General features: G+C 41.7%; 2 protein-coding genes across 5 annotated transcripts in view; one reads left to right on the top strand and one right to left on the bottom strand.

The window, feature by feature from the left end:
* The window catches only part of CENPU (centromere protein U), a 29,700-nt gene extending 24,550 nt beyond the window's left edge, over nucleotides 1-5,150 (top strand). For both annotated transcript variants that reach the window (XM_045197238.3, XM_024562599.4), the window contains one exon: nucleotides 1,062-5,150. In XM_045197238.3, the coding sequence (XP_045053173.2) occupies nucleotides 1,062-1,175 (114 nt within the window). In that variant the 3' untranslated portion in view covers nucleotides 1,176-5,150. The remainder of the gene's footprint in view (nucleotides 1-1,061) is intronic.
* The window catches only part of PRIMPOL (primase and DNA directed polymerase), a 37,626-nt gene continuing 19,069 nt past the window's right edge, over nucleotides 1,606-20,162 (bottom strand). For all 3 annotated transcript variants that reach the window (XM_071220171.1, XM_053916390.2, XM_045197237.3), the window contains 7 exons: nucleotides 11,270-11,432; nucleotides 9,664-9,752; nucleotides 7,777-7,866; nucleotides 7,392-7,500; nucleotides 3,943-4,025; nucleotides 3,819-3,865; nucleotides 1,606-1,968 (listed from right to left, as the gene is read on the bottom strand). In XM_071220171.1, the coding sequence (XP_071076272.1) occupies nucleotides 1,720-1,968; nucleotides 3,819-3,865; nucleotides 3,943-4,025; nucleotides 7,392-7,500; nucleotides 7,777-7,866; nucleotides 9,664-9,752; nucleotides 11,270-11,432 (830 nt within the window). In that variant the 3' untranslated portion in view covers nucleotides 1,606-1,719. The remainder of the gene's footprint in view (nucleotides 1,969-3,818; nucleotides 3,866-3,942; nucleotides 4,026-7,391; nucleotides 7,501-7,776; nucleotides 7,867-9,663; nucleotides 9,753-11,269; nucleotides 11,433-20,162) is intronic.

Genomic DNA, 20,162 nt, shown 5'->3' with positions numbered 1-20,162 from the left:
TTAATTCTCCTGAGCCTAAGTTTTTTTTATAGATTGGAGATCTGGAAATAGAATGTTTTTCTATTTTTTCCTGTGATGGTATCAGCCAGTGTAAAGCTTATCGTGCAAAGTTGGAGATTTGGCGACTAAACTTGAAGAAGGCAGTGGAAACTGAGACGCAGTGACTGCTCTGTTTGCTGGGGCGCACTTCCCGTGCCGACAGCTCGCGCTCTGCGCCCCCCGCTGCCTCCTGTGCTTCTGTGGGGTAGAGTATTCAGATATTTGAGCGTGTCTCACCTCTTTTCCTAAACTAAACATCTGGTAGATGTTAGTTCTTCCCCTCACCCTTCCCTGAGAGCAGGTGCCCTTGGTAGCTTGAACGCCTTAGGGTCCCAAATATTTAACTAAATTCCACAGTGATGTGATATATTCTGGAAAGCATTCCATTATTATGAGGGTGGTATAGGCTGACTGCTTTTCTGCTCAATTTTCATTTCTAAGAAAACCACATTAAACAAACTCGTAACTATAGAATTCTGTAAGGGAAATGTAGTCACTCTCCCTTAGATATAGTTTATAACGTGAAGTTTGGCTTTGTTAATTATTTTAAAATCATTAGCTGGGTTTTGTTTTCTAATTTATGTTGGGTTTGTATTCTGATTTTGTCTTTAATCATTAAGAAATTTGGATTGGCAACTTGAAAGACATTTAATTGGTCTTCCACTAAATAATTTCTCTAGATGATGCTTTTTTTTCCCCCCGTGAACTTTTCTGGGCCCAGTGTCCTCCTGCTGTCAATTCCCGCAGTAACAGCAACTCTGAGTCACAGCTTCCTGTTTAAAAGAGGCGTGAGATCAAGCGGACTTGCTGAGACCCAGTTTTGATCTGTACCCAGAATGCATTTCCATTTCAGATAACTCAGAGGCCACGCGCTTTGCATGATCCCGGTTCACAAAAGGAAAGGAGGAGTTAGTGGGAAGCTGTGTTAAAATTGGCGTTTGGTCATAACATCGGGCTGTGTGCAACAAGTGGGGTTATAACATTTCTTGGTATTTTTTAATCTAAACATTTTCCTTCAATAGTATGATTCATCCAGCCTGCCAGCTCTGTTATTCAAAGGAAGAACCCTTCTGGGAGCTCAGAGCCATCTGCAGAACATCAACTATCAGTTAGAGAGGCTCCTCGACCAGGAGTGAGACGGGCCTACTGAACTGCTCCCATGCGGAGCCTAGTCCCCCACCACGGGCCCGCTGCCTTCTGAAACTGCATTTACTGTTAGCGACTGTCTCGGATACATGGAACAGAGCGAACTTTGCTTCTTCAGGCTGTGCGCTGGTCACCGGTGTGACTGCATAGTAGGTCTGCAGGCCCTAATTAACTCTTCTGGTTAGTGTCTTGAGTAATGAGTTGAAATGTTGACACTTAATTCTAATTGGCCACAGACATCAAGACTTTTAACCTATAAATAACTATGCATAAACTGATGTGAATACAGACTAACTTTGGTTAATCAATAGAGATTTGTACTGAATTTAAGTACACCGAAGCTAATTTTCAATAAAAGTGATCTACTTCAGTAAAAACCCAAAATTGGAAAGCAAAATGATAAAAATTTTTATCAACAAATTTAATAATGCGTTACTATAAGTTATAATAAGTTACTATAATTTAATGTTTGTTTTTAAAATCTTCAGACAAATTACGGCCTGGTTATGGTTACATATGTCCACAGTTGATTAGCTATTCTTGTAATACTTCCACGATTAGTTCATCGGGGATTTCATCCCCTGCACTGTCACAGTCGAGAAGACTGCTCTCTGCAGCCTCTGCGAATTCAGCATCTTCAGTAGCTTCCAGAAAGTAAGTGTCATCGATGCCATTGCCCCAGTCAGGATCAGAAAATCCGGTGTTTGTCAACGTATTAGCTGGTGGCTTTTGAGGGCTCTTGGTTTCATTATTCATTGTTCTGTCTGTTGTAAACTCTTCTTCCTTTAGTTCCAGAGAGGAGGGGGAAGGGGGGTGGAATGGAAGAAAATACTAGTTATTCAGTCACAATGTGATGACTTCACTAGAGCGACCTGTTGTTGATGAGCACCTGGGCTGTGGAGGCGGGACAGCGGCCCAAAGTGACAGAGGCAGGAGTCACGAAAACGGTGCGCGGCTATACAGGAGGGGGAGACCAGTGTGGCCAATCAGGGTGGAAGACATACAGGAAAGTTCCTGTTCTTGTGCAACATTTCTGCGTGTTAAAGTTTTTTTTAAGTACAACTGCCTAAAAACTAAGATGGTCAGTGCAATGGAAAAGCAGGCAAGTAACACCGGTGATTTAGTTTAAAGTACTAAAAACAAAAAACAAATGACAAAATGTTAACATTAAAACTAAGTGATAGGTACACTGATGTTCATGATACTGTTCTTTTAAAAATTTTAAATAATAAAAAACCAAAACAAGTTACACAGTAGTGGTAATACTATATATATACCAAAAGTACTTTCAACCTGATAATCAGAAAAGACCTTAAAAACCCACCAAAACCACAAACATGCATTAAAGTAACACTCCAAATGAATGAGGATGACATTCTTCCTCCTAGAGGCAAAAGTTTACTTTTAAAAAACTAACTTGTTCTTGGTTATTTTAAAACACTTTTTAATCTGGTAGTTATCAGAGAATCTGGCTACCAGCTATTTTATGTCCACCTTCTGGAGACCAAGAATGAGATTTCTACATTTCTATCTTGAATGTATGAGATTTTTCAGGAGACTTTAAGAAATCAAATTGAATAGCTACCAGACCATTATCTGGACTGTGAATCCAAGCACTCAGCTTCGGTCGGGTGACTTCCGTTCTGACCACACACTGTAAGGGACAAGGCTGGCAGGTGTGTGTGCGCCAGGCAGGGGGACACTGAGTAATCTGAGATAACGTGACAGAGGAGCACTCGATACGAACTTGTAAAGTACTAATGAGACCACACAGAACAGGGCACAGCTGCAGCTGTCTGCAGTAGGGCTACACAGTAAACCTGAGAAAAGTTCAGCTTCATTAATGAAGTAAGAAATGTGAGTTAAAACAACTGAAACACCACTTTTTTTTGCCTACTAGGTTGGTAAAGATGAAAAGGTAAAAAGCCATGGTGGCAAAAATGTAGGATGACAGCTGCTCTCATAGTGGAAATAGAGAGCAGCTTGGTAATGTGTGTTAGTGGGAATATCCGATGGTTTAGGGAAAAGCCTCCCAAACGGTGATACATGCGATGACTCGAAGTGAACACGTACACACACACGACTGGAAGTGAATGTGTACACACACACACACACACACACACCCCGACAGACACTGGAAGATACGCACCAAAACCTTTCCATTGGTTATAGCCGACTAGGCAAGTTAGGAGTGAGGATGATTTTTTTCCTCTTGATTTTTATGTATTTTATTTTTTTCTATAATGAATGTAAAATATTTAAGTAAAAGTTTTTAAAGGAAAAGTGTACATGTATACTCTTTGACATAATTCTACTTCTAGAAGTCTTTCCTACAGATAGAGTTTGAAGAAACATAAAGATGACTATTTCAGGGTACTTTGAGGAGCAAAACAGGAGGAACTTTTTGAATGTATGAGACCAGTCAAACAGATGTCTGCACGGTTTCTTAGGGAGCAGCGCGGAAGAGTGAGGTGCACCGAGATGGGACAGTCGCTACGGCGTAGTCCTGAGTGGAAGCCAGGTGCTGGCTGTTTCAAAGCTCTCTGGAGCACTGGGGACACTAGTTACAGCTGCTTGTGCGGTTGTGCCAAGAACCAATGAGTCAGGAGAAGGAAACCAAAAACTGCACTTACCTCTTCGAGAAGAACTGACAGACACACTTCAGCAGGCAGTGGAAAACCTGAGTCAGAAAGATAGAACTGTTTTTAAAGATTCCTAACTTTTACTTAGTGGTAAATGTAAAAATTAGTAACTCACAGTCAGATTTGAAGTTTACTGCTCGACATTCAGGGTCATGGCATTTTTGATACCAAACTTCATTTTTCAGATCAGCCACAATCCTTTGTTATAAAAAGAAAAAATTATTACCTAATAGACTGGATAGAAAACAGAATTCAGCTACATGTTGTTTAAAAGAGATATGCCTAAGACATAAAGATGGAGAAAACTTAAAAACTAAAAGGATAGACATAGAAATACACCAAGCCAAAGAACAAAAAAACCCACCAAACTGTGGTTACCAAAAATATCATACAAAATGGACTTTAGGGCAAAAAAATACACCTCCCAGGAAGATACAGTTCTCACTCTGTATCCACCAAAGAGGATAGTTTCAAAATAAAGGGTGAGACAAAGTAGATTTACAGTTGTTTGTATGGAAAATAATAAATAATACAAGGATACACTGTTCCACATACAACTGTAAACCTACTTTTGCCCCGCCCTGTGTGTGAGCAAAATCGACAACTTCAAGGATAAACAAACCTACCATAAATCAAGATTTTAAAAATCATTCTTTTGACAAGGGATACAACAAAACCAGTAAGGATATTAAAAAAATTGGCATAATTAAGAGGTAATTAACAAATTTGATATAGTCATATGAATACTGCTACAAACATTTATAAAAATTGGCTATGCCAGGTACAATGTGACTCATTAAAATTATTTGTTCACATAACATTCTCTGATCACAGAGCAAATTATTGAGACATAAAGACAGCTACTAGAAAGCCAAAATTACAAATTAAAAACTTGTAAGTAACCAGTCATGTGGAACGAGACTTGATGGTGAGGGTGGCAGTGTCCAACCTGACCCCAGTGTTTAGGAGGTTATCAGAGGACACAGATCCCATTAACGAGTAACTGTTTAAGGAGGGTCAAAAGCTACAAACCCCGTCATAAATAAAGCAGTCAAGGGGACTAGCGTTAACAGTGCTGTGCTGCATATTTGCAAGTTGCTAGCAGAGTAAGTCTTAAAAGATGTCATCATGAGAAAAATACCATCATAGGAGAAAATATTTTGTAACTATGTCCAGTGACCAATGTTAACTAGACTTGCTCGGCGAGCATTCTGCTGCGTATACAAATAACCAAATCATTACGTTGTACACCTGAAACTAATGTTATATGTCAATTATGCCTCAATGACAAAAACAGTGAAATAAAAACGTTTTCTTTCAGTTGATGGATACTTGTTTTTCAAAGAGCTACTAAGCGGTTGGGACGTGAAGCCGTTCAGCTGTTTGGCACTGTTTCAGGACAGAACCTACACGTTTCTTTTGGCCTCGGAGCACGTGGGAAACACCACTAGCAGTCGAAGGGCTCCATGAGCCAAGTGTGAGCCTCATCTACAGAATGCGCTCTGCAAGGTGTTTGATTCGTGCGTGTAGTGCGTAAACCTAGAGTCTCTGGGTTTATGGGACGTGGTTCCCTGGAAGCGTTACGGGGGCTGTGTAATTGGTGTAAATGCCCATGTTTCACAGCCTCAGTGCCCCCAGCTGCGTGATGACTGCTTGCTCCTCCTGCCTCCACCTTCACTGCGGGAGAGAGGGCCGGGCTGGCGGGGTGCAGGGCCGTGCCTGCCAGGTGCCAGGCCGCAGTCTGCCCCACCTGTGCTCTGGATCCCTGGATCCCCCAGTGAAGTTTGAAGCCAGGAAGACTCTCAGAGTCATGAATGTGGTTTGACGTTCAAATCCTCAAATTCACTAGTAACCAGGGAACTTCAGGTGAAACTACCAATATTTCATACCCACCAGATGAGCCAACCGAGTGTTCTAAACCTAACAGTACTACAGTGCGGTGGGAACGTGGAGCGGTAGAGACCTGAAAACACTGCTGGTGAGAGTGTAGATTAGACTGACCGTTCAGGAAAGTAATTATTTTCTAGTAGAATTAAATATGTGCGTGTTCTTTGACAACAAGTCTACTTTTAGATACATACATATTTTGAGAAACTCGTGCACTAGGCAATGTGTACAAGAATATTTGTAGCCTTTATGCACGCAGCAAGCCACAGCAGGACAAGTAGACTGGCAGTTACATAATGGCATCCATGCAATAGTGGGAAATGAGCGATAGCTACGTGCCTGTGGATGAACCTTACAAATACAATGTTGACCAAAAAGCAGGTTGAAGGATACAGTTGACACATTAAAAACATGTAAAGTGAAATAATACATGATTTAGGGATACAAATACATATGGGAAAAATCATTTTAAAAAGCAAGGGAAAGATGAACACAAAATTCGGAACAAAGGCCACTATCTCTGAGGCCCAGGGAAAGAAGAATAAATTGGGATGGGGCGCACCAGGTGCTTCTGAGGGTCGGTCAGGTTCTGTTTCCTCCAGGTGGCAGGTGTGACAAGCGGGTCATTTCAGTGTTAGTCTTTAAAATGTACATGTGCATGTTATACATGCTTTTACATGTATATTTCACAGTTAAGGAAGAGACCAGATTGTGGATAATAATACAGCCCGGTAATTCTTCAGAAAGGAATACATAGCAACCCAACAATTTCAAAAAGTTAAAAGATGGCTGGCCATCGTATGGTAAACTGTGCACAGAAAAAGTCTAGAAAGATATAGCAAAACCGTATCCATAGTTATGGCTGCCTCTGGGACTGGGGGTGTGACTTTGCTTTGTGTTTTTCTATTTTGTAGTGTTGCGTATTGAGCAAATAGTTTTTGAAGTAGTTTTAAGTGAATTAATGTACGTGTGTAAGTTCAGCACTGGGCTGCCACCCAGCGTGTCTTCTGGCTTTCCAGCACACGTGTCATAGCTGCTTCATGCACAGAAGTCCGTTTCGACATCAGGTATACACACCGTGAGATTTCTTCTAACATGTAACTACTGGGTTTCTATTTCATTCCTATTCTAACCAAATCCTTCTATTTAAAATGCTGTGTCTGGTTTTACTTCATACTTTACTTCCTCTCCTGTCAGGGACATTTAAAAAACAAAACATAGCTCCCTCCGGAAACAGGGCCCGGCCTCCACTGCGGGCACTCAGCGCCGTCGCTGTGGGTCTTGAGCTCGTTCACACCACCTAACTGCAGCCCCTGACACTGAGCGGTTCCCTTCCCGCCCAGACGGGCTCCGTTTCCACCGAGACTGCACTAGGTGGCGGGGCCGGTGGCACAGAGGGGAGACTCGCTTCCCCCGTGTTCCTTGGTCTGTCCCCTGTTCCGTTTCTGGCAGCCCCACTGCACTGTGCTTGGTCTTCTCAGTGTTATTAGCTTAGCAAGTAAAGTGCAGATACAGATGATAGGTGATGGACAGAAGGTAAAATTAAAATTTGCAAATTAAATATAACAAACTACAAATTGAATTGTAACAAAGTCATTTGTATATTCTCGACTTTAAAAAATATGCTAAATATATTGGTTAAATACATAGGATTTATTAATGAACAATATTACTTACATGATATTATTACTCTTGTGGGCTCTTCCAATGTTTCCACACCAGCGATATTTACAAATGTCATAAACCAGTAATTGCTCTCGGAAGAAGTAGTTCCAACACCGAATTCCTAAAATGCAAACAAAAAGTTTCAGCCCTGGCTGGTGTGGCTCAGTGGATTGAGCGCAGCCTGTGAACCAAAGGGTCGCAGGTTCAATTCCCAGTCAGGGCATATGCCGGGGTTGCAGGCCAGGTTCTCCAGTAGGGAGTGCGCGAGGTAACCACACATTAATGTTTCCCTCTTTCTCTCTCCCTTCCCCTCTAAAATAAAATATTTTTTAAGAAGTTTCTAAAGGCATTATTACTCTATCATGTAACAGTTAATAAAGAAAAAGATTATCTTTACCTCCTTTAATGCCATTTTTATTCACCAAAGAAAGAACAAATTGATCAACTTCAGGGTAGGGCGAACCCTGAAAACCTTCAATGTTTTCTACTGCAATAGAGAGAAAAAATATGTATAAATTATAATGGCTGAAAGTTGAGTTAAATTTTGATTTAAGTTCAGTACAATCATGGGTTGTCCCCCTTGCCACCCCTTTTTTTGCAGCTTGCCTTTTAGCCAGTCAGGTATTATTATCCTACAGGGGAGCAGAATTCAACCCTCTCAATTCAGTCGAATGCCAGCTAGTTACTACAAAAGGCATTTACAATCATGTCAGTTGCACCCCCTCGCTTTCAGGAGCTGGCCTCTACTGGGAGGCAGGCTGGGTGTGGCTGCAGCTGGCTGGGCACTCATCTGTTAATGGTCACCTTTCACGGGACTTCACCATCTGATAAGGCCCTCCGGTGGCCGTGGTAATTCAGGACAAAAACAAGAACACTCTGTAGTCCTGTCTGAACTCAGACAAAATGCACGAACATTTTCGAGCCACAAAAATGACCAAATGCCCCCTTACCTTGTCTAATGTAGGTAATGGCTGTTTCTTTACCAAGTGCAGTATTTGTCTCCCTGCAGCGTGCCTTCTTTCTCGATGAGATTTATCAAGATATTCAATCACAGAACTGTCCCTGACGGACCCTCCTCAAAAGCGCCTAACTCAAGCCTGAATCCTAACCCCCCTGTACTGAGACGCCCCACGGTCCCCTGTGGTGTGGGTCCTATCGCGGCCACAGTAACAAGCTCAGCCGGCTCAGTGCAGGGGTGTTCTCTGGTGCCGTGAGCTGTCGGGCACGACAGTTCAGTTACGTTCTGTATCTGAGAATCTACTGGAGTAACAGAGCAGTTTGTCACAAGTCTCATCCAGTGTTCACACACAGATTAATCTACTTTTCCTAAAGCCCATGTTTCACCCACAGAGGTAATGTACATGACTGGAGAAAATTTGGAAAACATATTAAAGCAGAAATGAGAGAAATAAACTCCAGTCAATGTCTAGAAGTAATTGTTAATCAGAAGAAAATAAATAATACACTATATTTTTTAATAAATTTGGGATCATGCTCCACATATAACTTGAGTCTACTTTCTCTCTTAACCTCAGAAATGGGCATTTTCCATATAATACAGGCTTTATAAATGTAATGACTACAGAGAATTTTTTATTATGTAATCAACCCTATTTTGTTGTGTACTTTGTTTTCACTTTTTCACTATTACAAATAATAGTATATAAAAATGTTCACTGGAAAATTAATGTACAAAATCTTAGGGAAAAAAACCTATATGTTCTTCAGTATAGGAATGAATAATATGTACAATGCATTTTATGAAAAACTGCAGCCATTTGAAAAATGAAGACACTCTCCATATTACTGGACACACAGGGAAAACTCCTGGTTACCGTATTTTGCTGTGTATAATGCTCAATACTTTGCCCAAATTTTTTAAGGGAAAGTAGGATGCTCAATATACATGGGTGTGATGAATAATGGGCATGACAATCCCGTGTACTATGTGCATTAAAATGTGGGTGCGCGGTATACACGGCAAAATACGGTAAATAGGGAACTACTAACAGTGGCGACCCACCTCTGTGGACGGGGGAGGAGTAGAACTTTCAGTTTTTTTATTTTGATACAAGTTTATTTTATACAAACTGTACTTTCATATTTTTTCAAAAATGCCATAACATGAAAATTAGTGATTAATCTTTAAAAATATCTTTGTGTTCATTTTGGATAGAAACCCCATCAGTGTAAAAGATCGGTAGATATGAATACTTGAGGTTTTAAAGGCAAAATAGATTTAGTGTCCTTAAGTTTTCATAAAAAGTTACTTGTTTAAAATTACCTGAAGCGCTGGTACTATCAAAATGCCCAGGCTGTTTTCGTTTATTCGTGGGTGTGTCACATGTAAGAATTCGTAAAGTATCCGAGAACCTGAAGAAATAAATATGTTCAAGAAACAAAATCACATTGTATTAGAATTGAGGAGACATGGCTACAGAAATGAAACAATTTCAGACAGTTCCATATTAAACTCCTTTGCTCAGCTGCTGTTCTAGGACAAGCCACATGTGCCCTAAAAGCCCCAATCCTACCCACACCAGCGGGTTGTGAGGTGGTCGTTGGAAACCCCTCCCCCAACCACAGAGAGAAGCAGAGGACTCTGGGACAGCCGGTGCTGCACAGTGAAGTACAGTCCTGTTCCCCAAACACACAGAGCCTTTGAATCTTTGCTGCAATGATTTAAAAATGTGAATAGGAAGAAAAGAGAAGGAAAGAGGGACGAGAACAAAGGGAAAAACGGATCAAAGTTAACTGAAATAAAAGATGCAGGCATAACTGTAAAGAATTTTGCCTTCATTTCCAGAAGAAAAATACCTGGTATTTACTTGGATGCATGAAAGACACCGAAGGTGACCCTATTCAGCAGAACTCGCCATTTCTGCGAAATTAACACTGACACTACAAAGGAAATGGGATTTGGTGGTGACGGCCTGCACTTCAGGCTGCGTCACAGGCCCCCCGGGGGGCTTTTCCATACACGACGGAGTGCGATCTTATTTTGGTGCCAACAAGAGTGGGCAGCGGTCGTCCCATAGTTTCCCACCACTTCCAGAGAGACTACTACCACCGCTCGCACCATCTACTGAGCAGGTACTACGTGCCGGGCACTGCTGTGAATGTACTTTGTTAGTCCTCACCCGAGGACATGTTCATTGATTTTAGAGAAAGCGGGAGAGAGAGGACAGGGAGACTAGACAGATACAGTCTTCTCTTCCAGACTGTATCTAGGGAAGGCAAAGAAGAGCAAGTTCACAAGGCAATTTAGTGAACTAACAAAAATTGCTAGGCCAGAATCAAGGGGAAAAAAGGCAAGTATTTCTGTTGAAAGATGTCATGAACACTTTTTTTTTTAAATGACCAAAACGTGTAAAACCGAATGTTCAATAATAGAACAAATGAAAGTAGGTCATTATAATGGAAAATTACATAGGTCTTAAAGGTTTCATTTATAACTAACTGCTGGTGAATTATTAACTTGGCAAATATTCATGGTATGTTGAGCAGATAAAACAGATGACATACCATATAATCTCAAGAAATATTTTTTGAAGGAGTTATGTAAATTACATGTATGTGCATATATACAAAATAAAATGTTAAAAGTATATTTCCAAATACAATATTTCCTTTATAGAAATGTTAATCATTTTAGAAAAACTGGAAGAATATATAAAAGTATAAAAGGAGACAGAGAATAGTAAGTAGTTAGAAAATAAATTTTACTATTATGTTTCACTTAAAAGAAAACAGTAACCTAGAATTTTTAAAAGCTGACTTCCTTCTGTTAAAGTAGAATGAATTTACAGGATTTACACGTTCGTGCTGCTCAGTGCCACTCGCTGCTTCACACTCACGAACACGCGGTGGCGAACTCGGACACTACGTACCTGACGTTGCTGACCAAAGAAGAGAGGAAATACTGGTTTTCCTCAGAAATATCATTTGACTGTGTAACAGAAAATTTGTTATCTTCAGCAACCTCCAGAACCACGAGTTTTCCTATTTTTGATGACTTATACAGCCGAAAGTTTCTGTTTCTTGTATAAACTCCTGTATCAAAAATTTAAAAAATATGAATGCTTATTTTCGGTATGTTTTTATAGTCAGCAGACATTAAATTAACTTTGGACAGCCTTGTTAGAAGAAGCAATTAGTTCTGATTCAACATGGCAACACAGAAAAATCCTGAACACTGAAAAGAATCCTCTTTCCCTGGACACGGCGAACCTGTAGCTATATATGGAAGAATTTCTTCTGAAAAAGCTTAGACTCCGGTGGAAGGTCCCCTTCTCATGTGGAAAATGAAGGGAAACCGCATCGAAGCAGGCAGGAAAGCTCAAGACACATCACACCATAAACCCCACTGCTGGCGTGGCCACCCACATCAGGAAGGAAATGGAACCCAGGGCTTCTTCTCGGGAACCCTGACTTAAGACCAGCAACTGAGAGGTGAAACCTCCCAACACCTGGCTTGAAGACCAACTGGGCTCACACCCATGGAACCCGTGGGGCTGTGGCAAACTGAGGCCTGGCTCTTAAATGGCTCCTGTACGGACTCGCCCACCCCAGGCCCCGGCACAGAAGCAGCCTTGAACAGCACCCGCCTTTATGGGAAGAACCCACTTGCTAATCGTACCGTGTTGGTCGGTGGGGCTGGGGCCTGCAGAGACACTCTCAGGATGGAGGCTGGGCATGCCACCCTCCTGCTATCCCTCTGCCTTGTCACAGCTGACGGGGCCCCTCCCCCCGATCCAACAGGCACCCCCTTCCATGTCCTCACCCTCTGCCTTGCTAAAGCCGGTGGGAACCACCTTCCTCTTTTCCCCTTTCCCTTTTCCTTTCTTCAGCGGTGCCAGCTGTGTGCCCCGGCCAGTGGGCCCCATCTCTGTGCTCTCCCTGTCCTGTGCCAGAGCGCCACTGTCTCCCAGAGGGCAGCTTCTCCACATGCCCAGGACCTCAGTTTGCCTCTCAGGGTGTACCCCTTGACTGCTTTGCCTTCCTGGGTCCTGCGGGACTGGACCAGTCAGGGAGGCAGTTCTTGGCAGGCTCCCGCCTCCAGGGCACTGCACAGACCGCAGACACATACCTGCTTGTCTCAGAGCTGCGTCCTCCGTGGCCGGCTTCAGGTCTGGCACACATTCGGAGGCTGCAGAGCTACCCCTAGGGAACGGAAGCCCGGGGATGCTACCTTTGCACGCTCCCTCTCCCTCACCTGCATGTCCCAGAAGGGAGCTTGCACACTCATCTAGCACCCCTGTTTTTGTGACTCCTGCTCAGGAAACACCTCCAGATTGCCTGGTTCTGGCGGCCCGGGGAGCTGGCACTTCCAGTCCCAGGGAACGGGGTGGCATATATATTTGCATTCTTTAAAAGCCGCAGCTGAGGGTCTGGCTTCCAGTTGGCATAAACCCAGGTGCTGAGACGCTCTCCTTTGGGACACGGACTGTTCGTGGCACTCCGCCAACCACTTGAAGCTACTAATGATAAGATAGCCTGCTAGGACAGCCACAGAGGCTTGAGAGGCCAGAAGAGCTAGGGCAGGGTTAGACAATAACATTGTCTCCAACACAAACCCAGCCCTTCAAGACTGCAGGGGCGGCTGTTTCATCTAATGCATAGAAGCCAACACAGAGACTTAAGAAGTATGTTCCAAACGAAAGAACAAAATAAAACTTCAGAAGGAAAAAAAACCCCATGAAATGAAGTTAACTAATTTACCTGATGTGGAGTTCAAAGTGATGGTCACACAGATGCTCGATGAACTCGGGAGGAGAATGGATAAACAGCGAGAACTTCAGCAGAGAGACAGTAAGTTAAGAGCATACCAAACAGTTCGCAGTACAGAGGATCCAATAACGGGACTGAAAAACGTAGTAGAAGGTTCGACAGCAGACGAATCAGTGCACTAGAGACAGCGCAGAGGAAATGGCCCGGAGAACCAAAAAGGATGTGAAAAGTGAAGACAGTGTAAGGGACTATGGTGCCACATTAAGTGGAATACCGCATGCATCATAGGAGTCCTAGGGTGGGAGAGTTGGCGGGGGAGGGAGACAGAGAGGAAAAGGAGGAGAAAACTTATTTGAAGAAATAATGGCTGAAAACTTCCCTAACCTGGGGAAGGAAACAGGCAGATGGATGTAGGAAGCTCATAATGTTCCAAATAAGAGGAACCCAAAGCAGCCTACACCAAGACAAATTATAAATAAAATGTGAAAAAATGTTAAAGGAGAGAATCTTACAAGCAGTAAGAGAAAAACAAGTGGTGCGTGCAAGGGAACCTCCATAAAACTATGAACAGGGTTTTCAGCAGGAACCCTGCAAGCCAGAAGGAGCACCGTGATATATTCAAAGTATTGAAAGAAAAACACTTCCAATCAAGAATATTCTACCTGGCTGTAGGGGAACTCCCTTTAGAGATGCAGCATGGCTCCAGCAGCAAAGATGTCTGGGAGATACTGAACTCCCTGTGACTGTAACTCTCTGTGACCTCACACTTGGCTGACTACCCAGAAAACTGAATGCAGCCCAAAGACAAAGACAAATGTGTAGAGTGCAACCAATTCCTATGGTGTCTTCTAACTTTTCTTTTGACTTAGTGATACATTGTTCTCTTGGGAGGTCTATACAACTATCGGCCATCTGGCTGTGCTATATTAACCCCCTTTAAAAAGGAACTCCGTCTTGGGAAGGGTGTGCATTCCTCCCAGCCTGCCACCATTGGGAGCAGCTGCTTTGCCCGTATATGTGTCTCCTACTAAACCTGTTACAAATTTGAATAAGGCTATGTGTCAGTTCTTGGCAATCGATCCTAAATTTAGACTTCAGGGTTTTCCCCCAACACTGGCGGAAAATTATTGTTCATATTAAAGGATAGTTCTCCAGACAAGCGAAACCTAAGGATACATCACCGCTACACCAGCCTTATAAGAAATGTTCGAGGGACTTCTTAAAGCTGAAAAAAGGCACTAATTCATAATAGGAAAACATATAAAAGCATAAATTACACTTGCAAAGGTAAATATGTAGTAAGAGTACTGGATTAATCACTTATAAAGCAAGTATGAAAAATGTTTAAAGTAGCAAAAATAGCTAACTACATTAACTAGCTAAAGGATATACAAGATAAAAACGTAAAATGTGACATCAGAAACATAAAACGTGGAGGGAATGGATTCGAAGAATTTTAGGATGCGTTCAAACTTGTTACCAATTTAATGTATCTTGTTATAATACAATGTAAGTTGTCATATGTAAGCTTCATGGTATCCACAAAGCAAAAACCCAGAGTAGACACACAAAAGAAAGTGAGAAAGAATCTAAGCATCAAAGAAAATCATTAAACCACAAAGAAAAAGTGAAAGTAGAAAGGAGCTACAAAACAGCCAGAAACCAACAAAGTGCAGGCTCAGCAATAATTACCTTAAAAGTAACTGGACTAAGAGCTCCCATCACAAGGCACAGAGCTAGGTGGATACGAAAACAAAACCATGTATATGTTGCCTACAGATGCTCACTTCAGGTGTGAGGACGCACACAGACTGAACATGAAGGGATGGGAAAAGGTTTCGTGTGAATGGAAACCAAAAGAAAGCGGAGGTAGTGACACTCACACATCAGACAAAATGGACTTTACAACAAAGATTATGGCAAGACAAAGCCTGGCATTACATAATGAAAAGGGGGTCAATCCAATGAGAAGATACAACATTTGTGAATGTTTATGCAGCTGACACGGGAGCACATAAATATAGAAAGGAAATGTAAACAGACCTAAAGAAATAAATATACAACATAACAATAATATAGTGTGGGAAATTAATACCTACTTAGACAAATAATGGATGGCCCATCCAGAAGAACAGCAGGAAAGCATCAGCCTGCAAAGACAAGGTGGCTCGGATCGACACGGCAGACGTGTACAGAACACTGAATCCAAGAGCAACCTAATTCGCATCTCCTCCCAAGTGCACGTGGCATATTCTCCAGGACAGATCATATATACATTAAGAGCAAGGGCAAAAAACAAGTCTTAACAAATTAAGAAGACTGAAATCATACCAAGCATCTTTTTCAACCATAATAATGGGAAAGAGAAATCAGTTACGAGAAAACTAGACAATTCAAAATTACATAGAGATTAAACAACATGCTCCTGAACAACCAAAGGTCAACAAAGAACTCAAAAGAGAAATAAAAAAAATTCCTTGACGCAAATGAAAATGGAAATACAACATAACCAAAAGTTATGGGATGCAGCAAATGCTGTGCAAAGAACAAATGGCAAACGCCTACCTCAAGAAACAAACAAATCTCAAACAACCTAACTTTCTACCTCAAAGAACTAAAGAAAGAAAACCGAAGACCAAAGTTAGTAGAAAGAAGGAAATAACAACGGTCAGAACAGATAAAAATGAAACAGGGACTAAAAAGACAATTGAATGAAACCAAGAACTGGTTTACAGGAAAGATACAATAGATACACCTTTGCCTAGACTCGCGAGTGGGGGGAGGGGACTCAAATAAAAGGAGAAACAGAAGAGAGGACATTATAATGGATGCTACAGAAATATGAAGGTTCATAAGAGACTATTACGATCACATGCCAACAAATTGGACAATTTTGAGTAAATGGATAAATTCCTAGAGATATATAACCTTTTTCCAAGACTGAATCATGAAGAAATAGAATATGTGAATGGCTGATTATTAGTAAGGAGACTGCATCAGGAATCCAAAACCTCCCAACAAATAAAAGTTCAAGATCAAATGGCTTTAAATGGAAATTCTACCAAATATTCAAAGAATGAACACCAATACTTCTCAAAATCTTCCAAAAAATGAGAGGAGAGAACACTCACAAACCCACTTGACCCAGCCAGCGTCACTCCGATAGCAGCACCGGACCAGGCTCCACGAGGAAACAAAATCACAGGCTAAGGTATCTGGTAACATAGATGTAAAAGTCTTCAAAATAATAGCAAACCAAACTCAACAATCATTACAAGAATCATGCCCATGATCAAGTTAGATATAGTCCAGGGACGCGAGGATGGTCAATACCCAAAAACCAATTCACGGGACATACCACACTAACAAAATAAAGGGTTAGCAACACAGGACCACCTCAATAAATGCAAAAAACAAAAAACCCTGACAAAGTTCAACATCCACGTATGGTTGAAACTCCTAAGAACGTGAGTATAGAGGGAATGTACTTCCACACAATAAAAGCCACGTATCACAAGCCCTCAGCTAACATCATACTCAGGAAAAGCTAAAAGTTTTTCCTCTAAGATCAGGAATGAGACAAGGATGCCCACTCTTGTCACTTACTCAACATAGTATTGGAAATCCTAGCCGAGGAATTAAGCAAGAAAAAGCAATAAAAGGCATCCAAATTGGAAAGGAAGTAGAACTCTAGATATAATATGATATGTAGAAAAACTCTAAAGACTCCACCAAAAACCTATTACAACTCTAAATGGTTTTGGTTAAGTTGCAGGTTACAAAATCAACATATAGAAATCTGTTACATTTCTATGCATTAATAACAAACTACCACAAAGAGAAATTGTGGTAGTTTCTTTGAAACTACCCGTTTACAGAAAACAATCCCATTCACAATTGCATCAAAAAAGAATAAAGTATCTAGGAATAAACTTAAACCAATGAGGAGAAAGACTTGCACACTGAAAACTGTAAGACATTGATAAAGGAAATTAAAGAAGACAAAAAAAAAAAAAAAAAGAAAGATTTTCCATGCTCATGGTTTGGAAGATTTAATATTGTTAAAATGCCTACACTACCTCAAACAATGTATAGATTCAATGCAATCCCTATTTTTATAAAAATCTCTATAAAAATCCAATGGCAGTTTTCAAAGAACTAGAACAAATAATCCTAAAATTTATGGAAATACAACCCCCGCCCTCAACAAACAGCCAAAGCAATCTTGAGAGAACAAACCAGGAAGCACCACTCTCCTTGAGTTCAAACTCTGTTACAAAGCTATACCAATCAGAACAGTATGGTATTGGCAATAAAAAGACACATAGTTTAATGGAACAGAATAAAGAGCCCAGAAATAAACCCACACATACATGGCCAATTATTTTACATCAGAGGAGCCAAGCATATACAATGGGGTGAGGAGGGTCTCTTCAGTGATAGTAAGAAACTTGAACAGCCATGTGCAAAGAGATGAAGGTAGACCATATCTTACATCATATAAATTAACTCAAATGAGTGTCAGATTCGAATGTAAGATGGGAAACCATAAAACTCCTGGAAGAAAGCAGGCAGTAAGCTACCCGACATCAGTCTTGGTGATGGTGTTTTGGATTTGACACCAAAAGCAAAGGCAATAAAAGCACAAATAAACACGCGGGACGACATCACACTGAAAAGCTTCCACACAGCAAAGGAAATCATCGAGGACGTGAAAAGGCAGCCTACGGAATGTCAGAAATATTTGCAAATCCCGTATCTGATAAGGGGTCAATATCCAAATTGTTTAAAGAACTCATATAACTCAACAGCAAAAACAAGAAAAGAGAAATCCAAACAATCCAGTTAAAAATGGGTGGAGGTTCTGAACAGACACTTACCCAAATCAGACCTGGAGGTGGCCAAGAGGTGCACGATGCTCACCATCCGCAGTCACCCGGGAACACAAATGAGGTATGGCCTCACCCTGTTAGAGTTATCATCAAAGACTGAGAAATAACAAGCGATGGGGAGGATTTGGAGAAAAGGGACTCCCCCGTGCAGTGTCAGAGGGAGTATAAATCGGTACAGCCACGACGGAAACCAATATGGAGGTGCCTCAAAAAATTAAAAATAGAACTACCATGTAAAATCCAGTAATTCCATGTCTGGCTATTTATCCGAAGAAAATGAAAACAATTCAAGAAGACAGATGTGCCTCCATTTTCATGGCAGCATCTACAAATGGCCAAGACACGGAAACAGCCTAAGTGTCACTGATGAACGAAGGGGTGCAGACAGTGGGGGATGTGGGCACACGGTCTCCGAGTGCCTGCAGGGGCAGTTACCTGCGGTGGACTGCGTTCTGGGGACACTAATGCAAACCCTGAAATAGACAACTCCTACGTTCTCAACTGTGTACTGACTGGCCTGGGTAGGAGGATGAAGCCCCAGCCACCCTGCTTCATCCTGCGAGGGACATGAACCACCCCTTTCACATGTGCTTAGTCCGTCTCGGTTATCCAATCGAGATTCATGGAACTGCAGTGCCCGTGTTCAAACCACCCCTACTTCGCGTAACAGCGGCCCCAACCACAGAGGCAGTGGTGACGGCGGTGTAGCACGCCAAAGAGAAGCCTTCCAGCCCTTCACGTAAGTGGTGAGGACAGTACAATCAGATTTTGAGAGAAGGAGAAAGACCACATTCATAAAACTTTAGTACGTTGTTATAATTGTTCCGTTTTATTATTATTGTTCATCTTTAACACTGCCTGATTTATAAATTAAACTTGATCATTGGTATGCACATATAGAAGAAAAACATAGTTTATGAAGTCTGTCCAGAAAAAGTGCAGCCTCTGTTAATAGAATGAGAATGGTTTGTGCGACATCGATGTAACCTGGCAGCCAAGGACAGTGGACTGCAATGTGCGCTTATGAACAATGACAACTTCACTGTACTAGTCAGTGGGGTCTGTAAATGCCATTGAGTGAGCATGTGTGCATGTGGCCGTCACATTCAAAATGACTAAGTGAGTAGAGCAACGAATCTGCATCAAATTTTATGCGAAGCTTGAACATTCCCCATGGAAACTATTCGGATGATTCAGAAGGCCACGGCTATGGGCAACTGGTGACTGGCAGCTTCATCACAACAACATGCCAGCTCATGCATCGCATCTCAATGCAATTTTTTGGCAAAGCATCAAATCACCCATGTGAGTCAGCTCCCCTACAGCCCAGATTTGGGGCCCTGCAGCTTCTGGTTTTTCCCCAAACTAGAATCACCTTTGAAAGGGAAGAGATTTCAGACCACTGATGAGATTCAGGAAAATATGATGGAGCAGCTGATGGCGATTGGGAGACTGTGTGAGGTCCCAAGGTGCCTACTTTGAAGGGGACTGAGGCATCATGGTCCTATGTCCAATGTTTCTTGTATCTTGTATCTTCTTCCGTGTCTCTATTTTTCATAGCACCTGGCTAGATGCCTTCCGCACAGACCTCATACAGAGGGTTCAGTATTATCCGCAGTTTCAGGCATCCACTGGGGTCTTGGAACATGTCCCCATCAGAAAAGGGGAGACTACTGTACAATGGAATATTATTCAGCCAAAATAAACAAAGAAACACTGTCATTTGTGACAACATGGACGGACCTTGAAGGCACTATGCTAAATAAAAAGTCAGACAAAAACAAGTATCATGATCTTACTTATACATGGAATCTAAAACAAACAACCTCCCCCCATATCATAGACACAGGAAACAGCCACCTCTGCCGGTTGCCGTAGGTGGGAGGTGGACCACTGGGTGACAGGAAGTCAAAGAGATGTACATCCAGCTATAAAATAAATACGCCCTGGGGCTGTAAGTACAGCATCACAGCTATATACTTAATAATAATGCTGCACTGCATTTTGAAAGCTGCTGAGCGTGGATCTCAAACGTTCTCATCACAAGAAAGAAAAATTTCTGTAGCTATGTACAGTGATGGGTGTTAACTCAACTCACTGTGATTATTTCGTAATATACACAAACATCGAATCATTATGCTGTATAGTTCAAACTAATGTA

The sequence above is a fragment of the Desmodus rotundus genome, chromosome 13 (genome assembly GCF_022682495.2).
Source record: "Desmodus rotundus isolate HL8 chromosome 13, HLdesRot8A.1, whole genome shotgun sequence".
NCBI lineage: Eukaryota > Metazoa > Chordata > Mammalia > Chiroptera > Phyllostomidae > Desmodus > Desmodus rotundus.
Note: the sequence above shows the minus strand (reverse complement) of the source record. Positions and strands in the feature narration are given on the sequence as shown.